Source organism: Acanthisitta chloris, unplaced genomic scaffold (assembly GCF_000695815.1).
Source record: "Acanthisitta chloris isolate BGI_N310 unplaced genomic scaffold, ASM69581v1 scaffold10784, whole genome shotgun sequence".
Classification (NCBI taxonomy): domain Eukaryota; kingdom Metazoa; phylum Chordata; class Aves; order Passeriformes; family Acanthisittidae; genus Acanthisitta; species Acanthisitta chloris.
Genome location: NW_008667691.1, coordinates 26,788 through 41,898, shown reverse-complemented (window position 1 = coordinate 41,898; position 15,111 = coordinate 26,788). Strand labels below are relative to the sequence as shown.

Genomic DNA, 15,111 nt, shown 5'->3' with positions numbered 1-15,111 from the left:
TTGATACCTGCAAGACACTTTGCATCTGCAGTCCAACACCTGCCACTCAGCCTATAGTCATCCCATCACAACATCAGGTAAAACTTTGTGCCCTTCCATCCAATCCAGGACACAGACAACCTTCATCGAACAGCCTTCCAGAAAATTTTTTCTTTCTCTCAAACTGATAGACCTTATTCTGGCAAACTGCTGGGATCAGGGGGTTTGCAGGCAATTATCTGTCAAATCAGTGTGACAGATCAATACCTAAGAAAACTATTTGAGGGCAGAAACAACTGCAATGTGCCTTGGGGAAAGGAAATCCCTCTTTTTTTCTGTGGCATCACTTGGCCTTTATGGATATAATAAACATGACAATATGTTTGGCCTGATCAAATCATGTTTGGCGATTGCTAAATGCTTCTCCATTAATTAATTATGAATGTTGTCTTCTTCCTTGCACTTGGTATCTCCAGGAAGGAATCCTTACCCAATGAAGCAGGTGGAAATGAGCCATGAATACACCTACTCTTCAAGTCCATTCCATCAAAAGAACTGCTCTGCTCTTTTGCCTCTTAACCAAAAGTCAAGGAATACACACTGCCAAGGGCTATGGTTTGCTTTGGAAAGGATCACTGCTGGAGAAACAGTATAAAATAAGTGTGTGACTTCTTAAAGACAGTAGCACTTACCACATCCCTGGAAACCAGGTACATTCTTTAAACTCTTGTCATTATAAATACATATGAGACCCTTTTCCTTTTCAATTATTTTAACTGAGACTTCCAGACACTCAGCTTTGCCTTGCCCTTCCCTGCTGGATTGTGAAGTGCTCTCTGGAGCCAAATACCTTCTTCTGGAGGGCTGCAGGAAGAAATCTTTCACAACTCTAACAAAGCTGCCTTTTAACCTTCATTCAGATCAAACTGCTCATCCCTGCTCTGTAAATCTTGCAATTACTGTAATCACTAGCAACCACCTCTCTCCCTCTTGAAGTGTGCTCCCGAAGCCTTGCTCAAAGAATGGGCTGGAGGCCACACACTGGAGCTCAGATCTTTACATCTAGCAGCTCAGCCTCCCTCTTTGCAAGCCAGATGCTCCACATGCAAGCCAAGGGCTGCATCAGCCTCAGATGGGCTTTGGAGAGCTCTAAGAAGTTCTGATTCAGCAGAAGTGGCTGAAGACAGCTGTCACAGTCTTAGCTGCAGTGGGTTAGGAAACCCCATCACAGCTGCAGAAGGTGGTCACCTTTTCCGCTGTCTCTGCTAAGAGTGAGTCAGAGCTCAGGCCCTCATTTCCTTTCCCTTTAAAAGGTTAATAAACAGAAAACAGGTCAATTTTCATGAGGCACAGGCATACGCTGTTTTGCAGAACTGGCAGACTAGAGCATAAAACCCATTTATTTGAGTCATATCTACACTTACAGCAAATACACAGTCAAAGCTTATCTAGGAAGCAGCAGAGAATAGCTTTCCTTCATGAATACATATGACTCCCAGAGCTTTGGCACAGCTCTGAGATGGGACTAGGTTTGGCTGAGGGAAGCAATGAATGGCAGTAGGCTGGTGCCAGGCACTCTCTGAACACAAGTGAACTCCCAATTCAGAAAAAAACCACCTTTGAGCACATGTCTCTTTCACAGAATCACTGAGGGTGGAAAAGACCTCTAAGAACCTAAGTCCAACTTTTGATTGAATACCACCGTGACCACTAAAACCTCACACCAAATTTTCCCTAATGAATGGAGTCGCTCCTGGTCTCTTCTGCATGGCATTCACACACAAGACTTTTGCTCTTTGAATCCATGTTCAGGTACAAAGACACCCATTTGATGCCTTGGGTATCTCAGGATCTCTGAATGTCTCTCACTACCCACAGTGGGTAACAGCATGGCAAAGGTTCAGCTTGATTAAGCCAAGCTGAGATACCACTGGGTACCATCACAGGCTGGTGTGCTGCAATGGAAACTCATTTTCACTCCAATTTGGTATCAGCAGGCAGTTTCCAAGCTCTCAGGAGTTAGGACTGCAAATAGCTATTGGGTGACATTTATTCTCCCACTGACAACCTCAGGCAGAAATGCAGCCTAGGTGCTCACCTGTGGTCTGCCCAGTTTGGTCTCATTACAACCATCTCATTACAACCAATTATCATTGCATCAATCTTCCTGTCCCAGCTGAGCACTGAACTTCTGCTTGACTGAGGAAAACATATCCCAAAAGATGGTTCCTACACCAATCTACTAACTCAGTTCCAGACAGGCAGCTCGAATTTAATCACAGCAGAGGTGAGCAAAATGCATCATCAGTGTCGGGTTACTACCACTGCCTCAAAATCTAATGAGTAGAGATGACCCAAAACAGGGATAATCTTCTATTTAAATCTTCAAGATTGAATGTAATAATAAAAAATACCTTAGCTTTATTCTTTCATTCCCATAAATCTTTTAAATTAAAGGCAATTTGATTTTGCTTCTGAACCCATGGAAACTTTTTAAACTCACAACCTCCTGCACCAAAGTCTTGCACAGTTTAAATGTCCACGGAAAAGAAAAATAGATCCTTTTCTGAATTCACTTTGAAGCTGCTCATTGCTGGTTTCACTAGGAATTGCCTAGTTCTTTCACAAAGACAGAAATACTCACAGCCTAGCTGCAAAATCCCTTTCCCTGGGGAGAAAAAACATAAAATCCTCTTTAATATCCCTCCTCGGGCAGCTCTTTTTTCAAGCTGAAGTGTCCTAGTCTATTTAGTAGCTTCTAGCATGGAAACACTTCTATATCTTTACTCTCTTGTATCTTTTGTGGGTTTAATTCTACCCCAGCCTGCCCTGAACTTGCAGAATAAGGATTTACCTTATTTTTCCATGACAGATTGGGTTTGACCGGGTTAGCTTGGCTCCAAGCTTTCCCTAAATGTACCCTCCCACCCTTCCCTGCAAAATTCACTGTATTCACTGCTGTGCCCTCCCCTCCCCAGTCCCACTCACACTCAAGCATCCTGTGGGCATCTCTCTTCCCCCAGCTCCATCCCATCACATTTTTATATCATCACTGACAGTCTGCTCTGAAGCAAACCCATCCCCTCCGAGCTTCCCTTTGAACTTTCCATGGCTCTGCATTTAATTTGGATATGTTCCGCCCACTGTGCTGTCTGCTGTCACTCCAGCACTGTAGGCAGGATGTGACAGAGAAACCACTTAGCTGAAGGAAAACCACAATCCTGCCAGGGCATACAAACCCTGACACAGTGGCACTTCCTTCCCACTGCTGATGTGCTGTTCATGATGCACCAATGCTCCTTTAGTCATCCTTCACGGAGGGATCTGCAGTTCTGCTGCAGCAGAAAATGGACTTGGGCAATCACATAAAGTGAAAGGGATCCCCAGATTGAGGGTATGTGAAAAGAGTTTGCCTTAGACTTTGCCTCAGTATCTGTGGCAAGACATAGTGATTTCACTTTTCCCATTCTGTGTACAAGCTGGAGAATAAAGTGTAAACCATTACTGGTTTTCACTTCTCCAGTGGTTTCCAGTAAAAGCTCTCCAAGCGCTCAACAGGAAATATTAAAAGACAACTTTCTTCCCAAATGTTTTCAGAAATTTGACTCAAAGGCATATGAAGGAAACCTCACCTTAAGCCCCCAGACTGAGTCATTCTAAACAGTGTGAAAGAAATCACCAGAGAGTATTTCTGAAAGATTATTTTTAAGGCCCAAAAATTCTATGAGTTTTTCCATCATCAACATCTACTAGGAAACAAATTTTAAAACAATAAAAGTTTACAATCTTGACTTTTTGCATCCCTCCAGATCACTCCTGTTATAAATCAAATTTGTGAGCTGAACCCTTCTGCCTAAATCCGTAACATGTAAATTGAAACAAAAGATCCAAGATTTAAAATTAGGATTTACAAAGTGGGTTGCCAAAAACATAACTTATCTCCTTACCAGTCTCTAAACAAGAGAGAGATCCCTAGTGCTCTGACATGGAGCACACTTATAGGATTATTCCAGGGTTTCCTCACTCTTCACTCCTTGCTCATCCAGCAGTTATAGAGAACTGGATTCATAGAGAACCAGACTCTGAATTTAGGTACCTAGTGCTGTTGTACAATTTTTTTTACCATATTGGCATCTTTAGACAGCAATTGGTACTGAAGATGATTAGGCTCCACCTCTAGCAAAGCTTTTTTCAACATAACTTATGGTGTATATAATGTTTTCTAATGTACTTATCTTAGGTAAAAAGAGTGGATCCCATCATGACAGTCATAGAATCATAGAATTTTAGGGGTTGAAATGGACCTTATAGATCATCCAGTCCCAACTGTCCCTGCCATGGGCAGGGACACCTCCCCACTGGACCAGGTTGTTCAGGGCTTCATCCAGTACAGTAAACATTAAAAGAAAAAAGAAGATCAGGAGAGATTTTTTTTAACCATAAATCTGATGGGATGTGAGAGGGCCCAACAAAACCACAAGCCATTGTCAGAAACAAAAAACTCTGCATATATGGATTTAATCTGAGCCATTATCCAGAGCTTTAAAAATGCTTTGAATTTGCTTTCCATTGGTCTGTAGCAACAGCATTTTTCTCCTTATTTTTATAGCTTTTGCACAACTAAGTCTGTTTGCATTTGTATATTATCCCGTGCTAAAGAAAAACTGTCTCCAAGAAGTCTGATGGCATTTAAAAATGTCACATACTCTGCAAACTGAAATGCCTTTTCCAATACAAGATTTATGCCCACTAAACGGCTGTTAATCCTGACAAGCCAGGAGACAGCTGTTCTCACATCAAATAAACACTGCTGCTTGTTAGAAAGCCTTCAGCCAGGACATGTCAGCAACAGGCAAAACCAAAGCAAAGCCTCCACCCCTATAGTGTTTTAAGTCAGAAAACAGATGTTGTAACGTCCTATCTCGTGATTGTGTCTGTAGAAAGGTGAGGACAAGGCAAAAATCAGCTCTTAGGTCTATAGAATGATGAGGTGATATGTAGATCTGTGTTTGAATTTCATCCTGCTGCTGGTAGGTGTCTGGACTTTGGGTGATAGGGTGGGCTCAGACAGCAAAAAGGAACGGAGGAGGTACCAGTATTAGAATCATAGAGTTATTATGGTTAGAAGAAACCTCAAGATCACCAAGTCCAACTGTTAATCTAACAACACTGTATTCACCACTAAACCATGTCCCTAAAACTCAACTAGGAATTAGCAGCCCTTGCTGGAGAGGTGCAATCTCCTTGAGCAGTGAGTCACTGAGCAAGGATGAACAGACAAATAATAGTTTCTAGGGAAAACATCATTGAGTGCTATTTCCTCAGCTCACAGCTAAGGGCTGAAGATGTTTTTACCACCATGACAACATTGCTTTCTTCTCCTGTTTCAGATGTCAGCTTTCCTAGTAGGGTCAAGGGAAAGTTATCCTCTGGAAACTACAGGGCAGATTTCTTTCTTTTGGATTTCCAGGGAGCATTCTCCACATCTATAAGAGCCACAGCATGAAGTGCTGCTGGCTGGGAAGAGTCCCAGAGCAGATAAGGAAAGGGTTAATAAAGGAAGATCATCTGGAGGTACTATGCAGTGGCCTATCCCAGCTGAGTATTGTGGCCACTGTCCAATAATGGGAAGAAAAAATCCTGTTAAATTAAAGGAAGCTTAACTTTGGTACTGATCCTAAATGAGAGTCTGAGGTTTAAGGTCTTGATGCCTCATGGCTGAACTTTCTGCTGTTGTAGGAGAGGCCACACTGTCCAGCAATGGATGTCATATCTGGAAATTGCCTGATGCTGCTGGTCAGTGAAAGAGGCCCTTTGTATCACCTAGACATAAGTAATAAATAAAAATTAAATTAAAAACTAAGAAAAGACAACATGGAAAGAAGTCCAGCAGGTTCTTTTGCTTTCAGAGAGATCATCAAGATCAAATGAATTTTAGACTGAGCTAAACTGTTCTCAAGGCTTCATTGAATATGTTGACTAGATCCTTAGGGTTTGATTTAGCTAACCAGCAGCATTTCAGGCCATTCCTGATGACCCAGAGTATATGAGATTTTTGGAGAGGCTGATGAATATGGTACAAGACTTAGGAGAGCTCTAGACAATTCCGAAATGACAGGTAGAATCACAGAATCATTAGGGTTATTCCAACCTCTAAGATCACCAAGTCCAATCATCAACCCAGCATCATCATGTTCACCACTCAACTATGTCCTCAACTGCCACATCCACAATCTTTTTGAACACTTCCAGGGATAACAACTCTACCACTTGCCTGGGCAGTCTGTTCCAATGCTTGGCAACCATTTCCATGAAGAAATTTCTCCTAATATCTAATATTTTATGAATATTTCTTATGTGTTTATATTATACATCTGAAATCTTTCTGATACCTAATTTAAACCTTCCCTGGCACAGAGACAGAACAAGTCTCTGCTCTGGCAGCACCAATGCCACCTCAAATTATGACCTAGGGCCCCCTTAAATATCTCTCCATGGAAGCTACCATCCTTCACAATCACCAGTTCAGGGGCTCACCTGAATGCTCTCTCCAGTACTGAGTTGAGAAAATTGGCTGTTTCCATCCATCCTCATGCATGTGAAGGTGTAAGGAACACATACATGAGTACCTGGCAGGTCTCAGGGATGTACCACCACCCCAACACAGAAAACACAACATCTCCCCAGCCTGGGTTGAGGGGTCCATCCATCCCTTTCTCTCCACCCTGCTGTGTGCACGAGCTCAAGTGCTTGAGCTGGATCAGCCATGTAGTGCCTGTTCTAGTGATGGAGCACCTAGAGAGCAGCTGATAACTGGACTGTCATCCAAATCCAGCTGACACATCATCAGTCCCAGGAGGTCTTATGCAACTGGAAGGTGAGAATTCACTTGAACTTTTGCAAGCAAGGAACTATTAATTATTTTTTATCTTACTGCACTATAAACAGATGGTGATGAATAAACAGACTCCTAATTTAAACTTCATTAATGCTTTTCCAGCCTGACTTTTAATTTCCATATGTTCACTGCTTCTTCTCCCATCAAACATGCTTTGACTTCTTCAAGGGGGACTGACAAAGACCCCCCTAGGTCTGTGGAACAGCAAAAGCAATATTCAGAGTTAAAGCAAGACAGACCATTTCCCACCTGTATTTCTCTGCATGTGACAATGCTGATGATGAACTTGCAGGACTCTATTGCCCACGAGTGTGAATCATGTACAAGTTGAGCACATGTGAACAGGCACTGGGAAGGGGATTGGCATGAATTTACATCATGTTTTTCACTTTTCTGATTTTTTGATTGGGTTTCAAATCCTGCTTCTGAGATAGACAAGTCTACATTGAAAATAGAAAGTGCAGTGCTGAAGTACTGGAAGTGTCAGAAGTAGCTCAACTCGTGCAGCTCCTTGACGGCTACTGGCAATTTTCACTGACTCTTAGAAAATCATCTCAGCCATCTCCACACTATCAAACTGTGGGGAACAGACAGACAAATTTTTAGTGTGACTCTGTGAGATGCAGACAGTGTCTAGCTGGGAAGTTCTGAGCTTGTTTCACTTGCACTTAACTTCAAGAATTTAGGATCTAAATCAAGCCAAAGGTCTTTCCTTTTGGAGGAGGAAAAAACCCCCTGAAAAACTATAAAGTGATGGAAGTTCAATAAAGGAAAATGGAAAATCTTGCACTTGGGAACCAATAATGCCATGCATCCACACAGGCTGGAGAGCAGCTCTGCAGAAAAGGACCTAGAAGTCCCGGTGGACACTGAGTTGAACAGAAGCCAGAAATGTGCTGTTGTCACAAAATAAAAGGTGAATACTCTCCTGGGATGAATTAGGAGAATTGCTGCCAGCAGGACAAGGAAGGTGATTCCTCCCCTCTGCTCACTGTGGGTGAGACTCATCTGGGGTATTGGGTACACATCTGGACTCCCCAGTACATAGGAGACATGAACACGCTGGAGAGTTCAGCAAAGGGCTGCAAAGAAGAATAAAGGGCTGGAGTGTCTCACATAGGAGGACAGGCTGAGAAAGCTGGGACTGTTGAGAAATGAAAAGGCTCAGAGACCTTATCAATGTACCTAAATATCTGATGGCATTCAGGGGAAAGCAAACAAAACGGAGGAAATGGGCACAAACTGACAAACATGGGGTTCCATTGAAACATAAGGTATTTTTCCCCTGTTAACATCCAACACTGCAACAGGTTGTCTAGTGAGGGTGTGGAGTCGCTGCCTCCAGAATTATTCAAAACCCAACAGGACATGGTCCTGAACAACCTGATATGGTTGACTGTGCTTAAATCAGGGGGTTGGACTGGATAATATCAGGAGGTCTCTGACAGCCTCAGTGATTTTATGATACTAAGCCAAGGAAATATGTTAATGCAGAAAACCACATCCCACCTGCTCAGGTCATCAGGTTCTGGTGTCAGGAGTCTTCTCTGCCTCTCTTCTCCCCTCTCTGTTCTTGAATACTTTCCCTCATACACAAAACTTTCATGTCATTGAAGTAAACCCCAAAACTGAGCCCAGATTCCTGTGCCCAAGTGCTGCCCAACATTCCCACCACTCTCCATGAAGCCTTTTCTCCAAGAAGAGTTAGGAAGAAATTCTTTCCCATGAGAGTGGTGAAGCACTGGCACAGGTTGCTAAGAGAAGATGTGGCTGCCCCATCCTCTGGAAGTGTACAAGACTAGGTCAGATGGGGCTTGGAGAAACCTGGTCTAGTGAAAGGTGTCTCTGCTCATGGCAAGGAACTGGAATGACATGGTCTTTAAGGTCCCTTCCAACCCAAACTACTGTATTATTCTGTGATTCAATGAAGGCCATTCACTGCACAATGCCATGCTTCTTGCACAGCAGTATGGACTCCAGAGCTCAAACATGAGTCACAGTACCTCATTCAACTGACATCCCTAAATGACTCTCCTGCTTCTGAAAGAGTATCTGATTGCAGAACAAATTGATTAGCAATAATGGGATAAACAGATAATGAGCTGAGCCAGACAACCAAGACCCAATTGTTTATTTTGGCTTTTTAACAAACTAAACCGAAAAGGTTACATTTTTTAAAAAAATAAATTACTTTGGTTGGGTGCTTCAGTTTAAGCTGAACTGTTTGTAAACTACAGCCATGGAGAGGTGAAGCTTTCTTAAAAACAAACCCAAAAATACTCCTCTGTGTCCTAGGACCATTACATAAGGAAAGGCAAATGAAAGTCAGCAAGAAGCAATGCAGTGGTGAGACCTGCCTTGCAGCAAGCCTTTAGGAGCTCAGCCACACTTCACAGAGACGGATTTGCCTCCATCTGTTAGCCTGGAAAGCAAAACTCCCTTATCCTACCCCTTGGGAGAGCATCCCTACTGCTGCTCACTGTATTATCAGCTAAGCAGTCACTGTATTGCATACAGATGTCCTGGATGAAATAGGATCTGGAGTAAAATCCTTGTTTTCCATGAGGCTGGGATTGCATTCTTCATTTTTGAAATACAGACTCAGAAAACAGTTTGGGTTGGAAGAGACCTTTAAAGGTCATCTAGTCCAGACCCTGCTATGAGCAGGGACATCATCAACCAAACCAGGTTGCTCAGAGCCCTGTCCAACTTGAATTTCAATGTTTCTAGGGATGAAGTATCCTCCACCTCTCTGGGCAATCTGTTCCAGTGTTTTACCATCCTCATTGTAAAATATTCTGCTTTACAGCTAATCTAAATCTCCCCTCTATTGGTTTAAAACCATCACCCCTTGTCCTGTCACAACAGGCCTTGACACGTTTGTCCCCACCTTTCTCACAGGCTCCCTGTAAGTACTCAAAGGCCACAAGAAGGTGTCCCCATACATTTGTATATGTTTACAAAATCCCCTCCAAGCCAGTGAGCACCAGGACAGGGATCATCTGTGAAATGTGGTTATTTCCAACACAGCTGAGCTGCTCACTAAGAATCCCCTCACAGTAAACAAAGATTTTGTCAACAGGCAAGACAATATGAACAGGTTCACCTCATCCTAAAAGATGCCTACACTTGACCAAGATACCCTAGCGATACCTAAAACCAAGTATAAATCCCTCACCAAAAGTCATTCCCATGCAATGACTATTTGTCTGCGTGAAACCTGTCAAAAGTCTACTCATCTTGATTTTAATGGTAAAGAATCCACTCCTGTGTTGAATCACATGTCATTTTATATCTTCACTAGTTTTTTCAGTATGCAGTTAAAAAGATAATAGGGCAGAGTACTGCAAGGGCAGTTCTGCTCATGACATCCAGCCCTGTGCTCTAACACAGAACTGCATCCTACACACCCTTTCACAAACTGGGCAAACTCTGCCACGAAGTCAATAAAACACTCCCTCCTGCAGACCTCCAGAAAGGCTGTTTGGTATCCTCTGATGGTTACAAACCTACTTTAAAGTCCAGACTTTGATCTCACAGCCGTTTGATTCTCCTGTGTACACATTGCCAGCTTAAACTGCTCTTCCCTGCTGGTTTATCCCTAGCTGCACCCTCAGCAGCTCTTCCAGTGCTTCTCCTCATCAGAGGTGGACACACACTTCTGTCCCTGCTGAAGAGTCCTCAAGTGTGGGTAACTACACACAATTACACTCCTAACAGGGAATAGAGGGATTTCCATAGGTCATCTAGTTCCAATCCCCCTGCCATGGGCAGGGACACCTTCCACTAGACCAGGTTGCTACAAGCCCATTCCAGCCTGGCCTTGAACACTTCCAGGGATGGGCCAGCTACAACCTCCCTGGGCACCCTGTGCCAGTCCCTCACCACCCTCACAGGGAAGAATTTCTTCCAAATATCTAATCTAAACCTACTCTCTGTCAGTGTGAAGCCATTCCCTCTTGTCCTGTCCCTCCAGACTCTTGTAAATAGTCTCTCTCCATCTTCCTTGTAGGTTCCCTTCAGGTACTGGAAGGCTGCACTTAGCTCACCCTGAAGCCTTCTCCTTTCCACGCTGAGCAATCCCAATTCTCTCAGCCTTTCGTCAAAGGAGAGGTGCTCCATCCTTCTAATCAACTGGGTGGTCTCTGGACTCACTCCAACAGGCCAATGTCCTTCCTGTGCTGGGGACCCCAGAACTGGATACAGGTGGGGACTTGGTGGGGGCCTCACAAGAGCAGAGTAGAGAGGCAGAATAATAAACAGGAGTCCTGTGGTCCAGGACTGGTGACACAAGGAGCAGCAACTGTCACCTACAACCAGCACTGAAAACACAGAGGTTTAATTTGAAAAGATAGCATTTATTTCATGCATATCCAGCCCCTGTAGGGAATGGGTGTTGGAAGACATAATAGCATTAAGATGGACATTATTGTTTACCAGTGGAAACCTACCTGGTGATCAACCTCAGCACTACCATCATGTGTTCTTAACAAGTGACTAATCTACCTGACACATCAAATTACATCTGTATTTAAGCCCCTCAGATCAATACAATTGATAATGGCTTCTAAACAAAGCTTTATTTCCAGAATGTACCCAAACAGTGTGTTTCCTTATTTCCACTCATTTAATTAGAAAGGATAACAAATTTGTTGTTAAACCTCAAGTGATTTTGGTTTTGCTGAAAGGATGCGGAATGTGCAGAAGGCAACACACCTACCTGGCCATAAATCAAGGTATTACTCTACAGATCACAGGGAATTTCAATTACTTTCCATTCTCCTCTTCTGGAGGATGGAACTGTCTTAAAATAACATTTTTCCTGAGAGTTTTGCTAGGATTTTTCTTTCCAGCAACACTCAGATTAAACAGTCATCACCTTCGCATGATCTCGTATCACCACCTTCATGAAATTCTCCCCAACAAAATTCCCCTCACCCTCAACTGTCAAAGTTCAAAGTTTCATTTTGTAGCTATGCTCAGCTACATTTATTGAGTTATGGAGCCCTACTCCAGAAAAATATATTTTTTGACCTATTTGTGCTCACACACTGTGCCTTGAACACTCCAAGAAGGAAACACATCCCATTTAGGCACTTCGGAGTTACTTGTCCCCATCACTTTCAAAATAGACTTAATCCATCAGATGATCCAGCCACAGTCACCCATTTCAGAGCCAACACTTCAGAGATTCTGGTTTCCTTTTGTTGATTGCCAGGGTAGCTGTTCCAGATAACAGTTAGCTATTGAGCTCTTTAATACCTGAAGATGTTTTAGGGCAAATGGATGGCAACTGCTTTCCACACACTTTGCACTCTAAGATTTGGCTGGACACATGCTGTGTCCCTACATACACTTGTTCCACACTGATGCCAGCAATGGCCATTTCAGGACATGCAAACATACACAAATAGCATCTGACATTAACTCAAGAGTAGAATCATAGATCCCTGGAAAGGTTTGGGTTGGAGAAGACCTTAAAGATCATCTCAGTCCAACTGCTTGCCATGGGCAGGGACACTTGCCACTAGCCCAGGTTCCTCCAAGCTCCATCCAACCTGGTCTTGAACATTTCCAGGGATGGAGCAGCCACAGCTTCTCTGGGCAACCTGTGCCAGTGCCTCCCCACCCTCACTGTAAAGAATTTCTTCCTGTTATCTCACCTAAACCTACTCTCTGTCAATTTACAGCCATTCCCGCTTGTCCTATCACTACAGTTCCAGTATTGTCCCTATGGACAAAAAGCAGTTTAGAGTGCCACAACTGCAATTTTTGAATCAGACTTATTTATGGATAGTGACTGGTAGGAATTTAGAATTACCCCAATCCAATATTTCATCACTCCTTTATGAAAAGAACTCCAAGGGATTTCTATATTTGCTAATGCTTGGGCATTAAGGGCTTGCAACATGGCTCTGCATGTCTTTACTTCAAAATTGGGAAAAATGTTCCAGTGGTTTAATTCAGCGGAGAGAGGGAAAAAAAGCTCTTTTGGATTCAACTTTCATATGAGAAAAATCATTTTGAAAAAGCAGAAAAAATATTATCACTTCAAGTATTTATTCTTCTACTTCTAATTAAATTTCTTTAAATATCCATGAAAATGAAATGAAGCATTTAGTTGGCTTTCAGATGAATGTTTTTAACTACGCTGACTTTTCCCTTTACTGGATTACAGGAGAACATTTCTTCAGACTGTTCCATTTAACAGTACAGGGAGAGTTGAAATAACTTCCAAATCAAAGAAAACCATCTCTTAGTAGATAAAAGCAGGGGCCAAAAGCCTTCCTCATGTTCAGTGAAGCTCCTTCAGGGATCAGCTTGTCCCAGGATGCTATTCTATCATTAAACAGCATTGTGCAGAACAGCCCTTCAGTTCCTAACTGCAAGCAGTGGCAAGGGAGAGAGGATGAAGAGATATCCTCTTCCACTTTTTCCTCTTTCAGAAGGAAGGATGCAAGTATCAAGCAGGATATGCACCCTGATCCCTTGTTTTTGGATCCTGACAGCCTACTGCCAGTCCCTACACCTCTCTTACTCACAAAATCAGCACTGCTGCAGGATGGGATGGGATGGGATGGGATGGGATGGGATGGGATGGGATGGGATGGGATGGGATGGGATGGGATGGGATGGGATGGGATGGGATGGGATGGGATGGGATGGGATGGGATGGGATGGGATGGGATGGGATGGGATGGGATGGGATGGGATGGGATGGGATGGGATGGGATGATGGGATGCAATGGGATGGGATGGGATAGGATGGGTCAAGACAACACCAAAACCAAAAGCTTTCTTTCTCTGCCACACTGAGCGTGGGTGGCTGTGTCCAAATTTCCCAAGCTCTCTGCAGGCTGCCCATGGGGGAATTGTGTTAGCATAGACACCTTCAACATCACCCACCCGTGTCATGTCTCACAGATGGGTCTGCAGCTCTTCTGCTCACAGTAACACTTCACAGTCTCCTGTTGTGCCAACCCATGTGCCCAATGTGTGGTGTGCCACTCCTGCTCCTCAAGGGAGGCACAGCTCCATGTCTGCTGCCTGGGTCCAGGATGGAGAAAACTTGGGAGTGGCATCATTGACCTGGCCTTCCTCTCCTGATCACTGAAGCAGAGACTGGCTTAAGGAGACTGGAGACCCTTCCAGGAGGACTGCCCAGTGTGTTGTGCACTCCATGAACAAGGAGAGGATCTCAGCTGCCTGTGCCAACTCCATAGACACCTCGCAGCTTTGGAGCACACACTTCCTTCCTCTGTTTCGTCACCACAACAGAAAAAAATTAAGCATGGGGATGGGAATGCAGTTCAACAGAAGAAGATCTCCATGACTTTCCTTGAAGCCATCCAAGACTATGAGAACTTCTGGCTTTCAAATCCAATGGAAAAGTGGTTAAGGCATTTCCAGTGCAGAGAGATGGATGACTGAGACACCTAAGCTAAGGCTTTCCCTGCTGGGAGGCAGCAGGGGATTCCCAGTAACCTTTTCAACTTCATGGTTGATTGAATTTTACTTTGGAAGCATTTATTTCTCTCCCTCCTATTCTAAGAGCTCAGCATCAGCTGGAGTGACTGCCCTGCTCCAGCAGCAGAAGGAGCGAGAAATGGCATTGGCAAGGCAGATGTGAGGCTGGAAGATGCTGGCTTGTTGGCCTGGGAGAGAAGAGAGCCTTCCCATACCTGAAGTCTGGTTATCCTCAACAAGCTCTGCCAAGCACTGGCTGCGCTCCTCTTCGATCTCCAGCATGATGCTGCACTCTGGCCGCGTGCTGGATGCCTGCAGAAAGGGCAGAGTAGAAAAGAGTAAGCAAAACCCATCCTCAGCCGTGCTTTCCTGGGGCCTCATGGCCTCATGTAATGACCTGGAGCTCTCCAGAGCCACTGCACAGTGGAGATACACATTCAGACTTATTTTATGCTTGTTTGAGAGAAGGGAGAGTAACCCAGAGACTGATGAAAAATCAGAATTTCCCTCCATGCTTTCCTTAAAAAAAAAAGCCCACAGCCTATTTTTTTTCCTGATGATCAGGAGCAATTCTGCTTCTTTTGCTCCAGGAACCCTGTCTGACTAACCAACACCAACAACTATCTAGGGCAGGAAGATGCAGTATTAATATTCATGCCAAGAGCAGTGGGATCTGTGCTTCATGGTTTATTCCCTCCGTTCTCACAGGGGCTGTCTCCTGGCTCATGCTAATTCAAAGCAAAACAACAACCAAATCAAATAAGAAT

General features: G+C 43.7%; 1 protein-coding gene across 2 annotated transcripts in view; it reads right to left on the bottom strand.

Moving 5' to 3' along the window:
- VIPR1 (vasoactive intestinal peptide receptor 1) overlaps positions 1-14,660 on the bottom strand; it is a 68,226-nt gene extending 53,566 nt beyond the window's left edge. For both annotated transcript variants that reach the window (XM_009072602.1, XM_009072603.1), the window contains exon 1: positions 14,560-14,660. In XM_009072602.1, coding sequence (XP_009070850.1) covers positions 14,560-14,626 — 67 coding nt within the window. In that variant the 5' untranslated portion in view covers positions 14,627-14,660. The remainder of the gene's footprint in view (positions 1-14,559) is intronic.
- Positions 14,661-15,111: the final 451 nt, after the last annotated feature.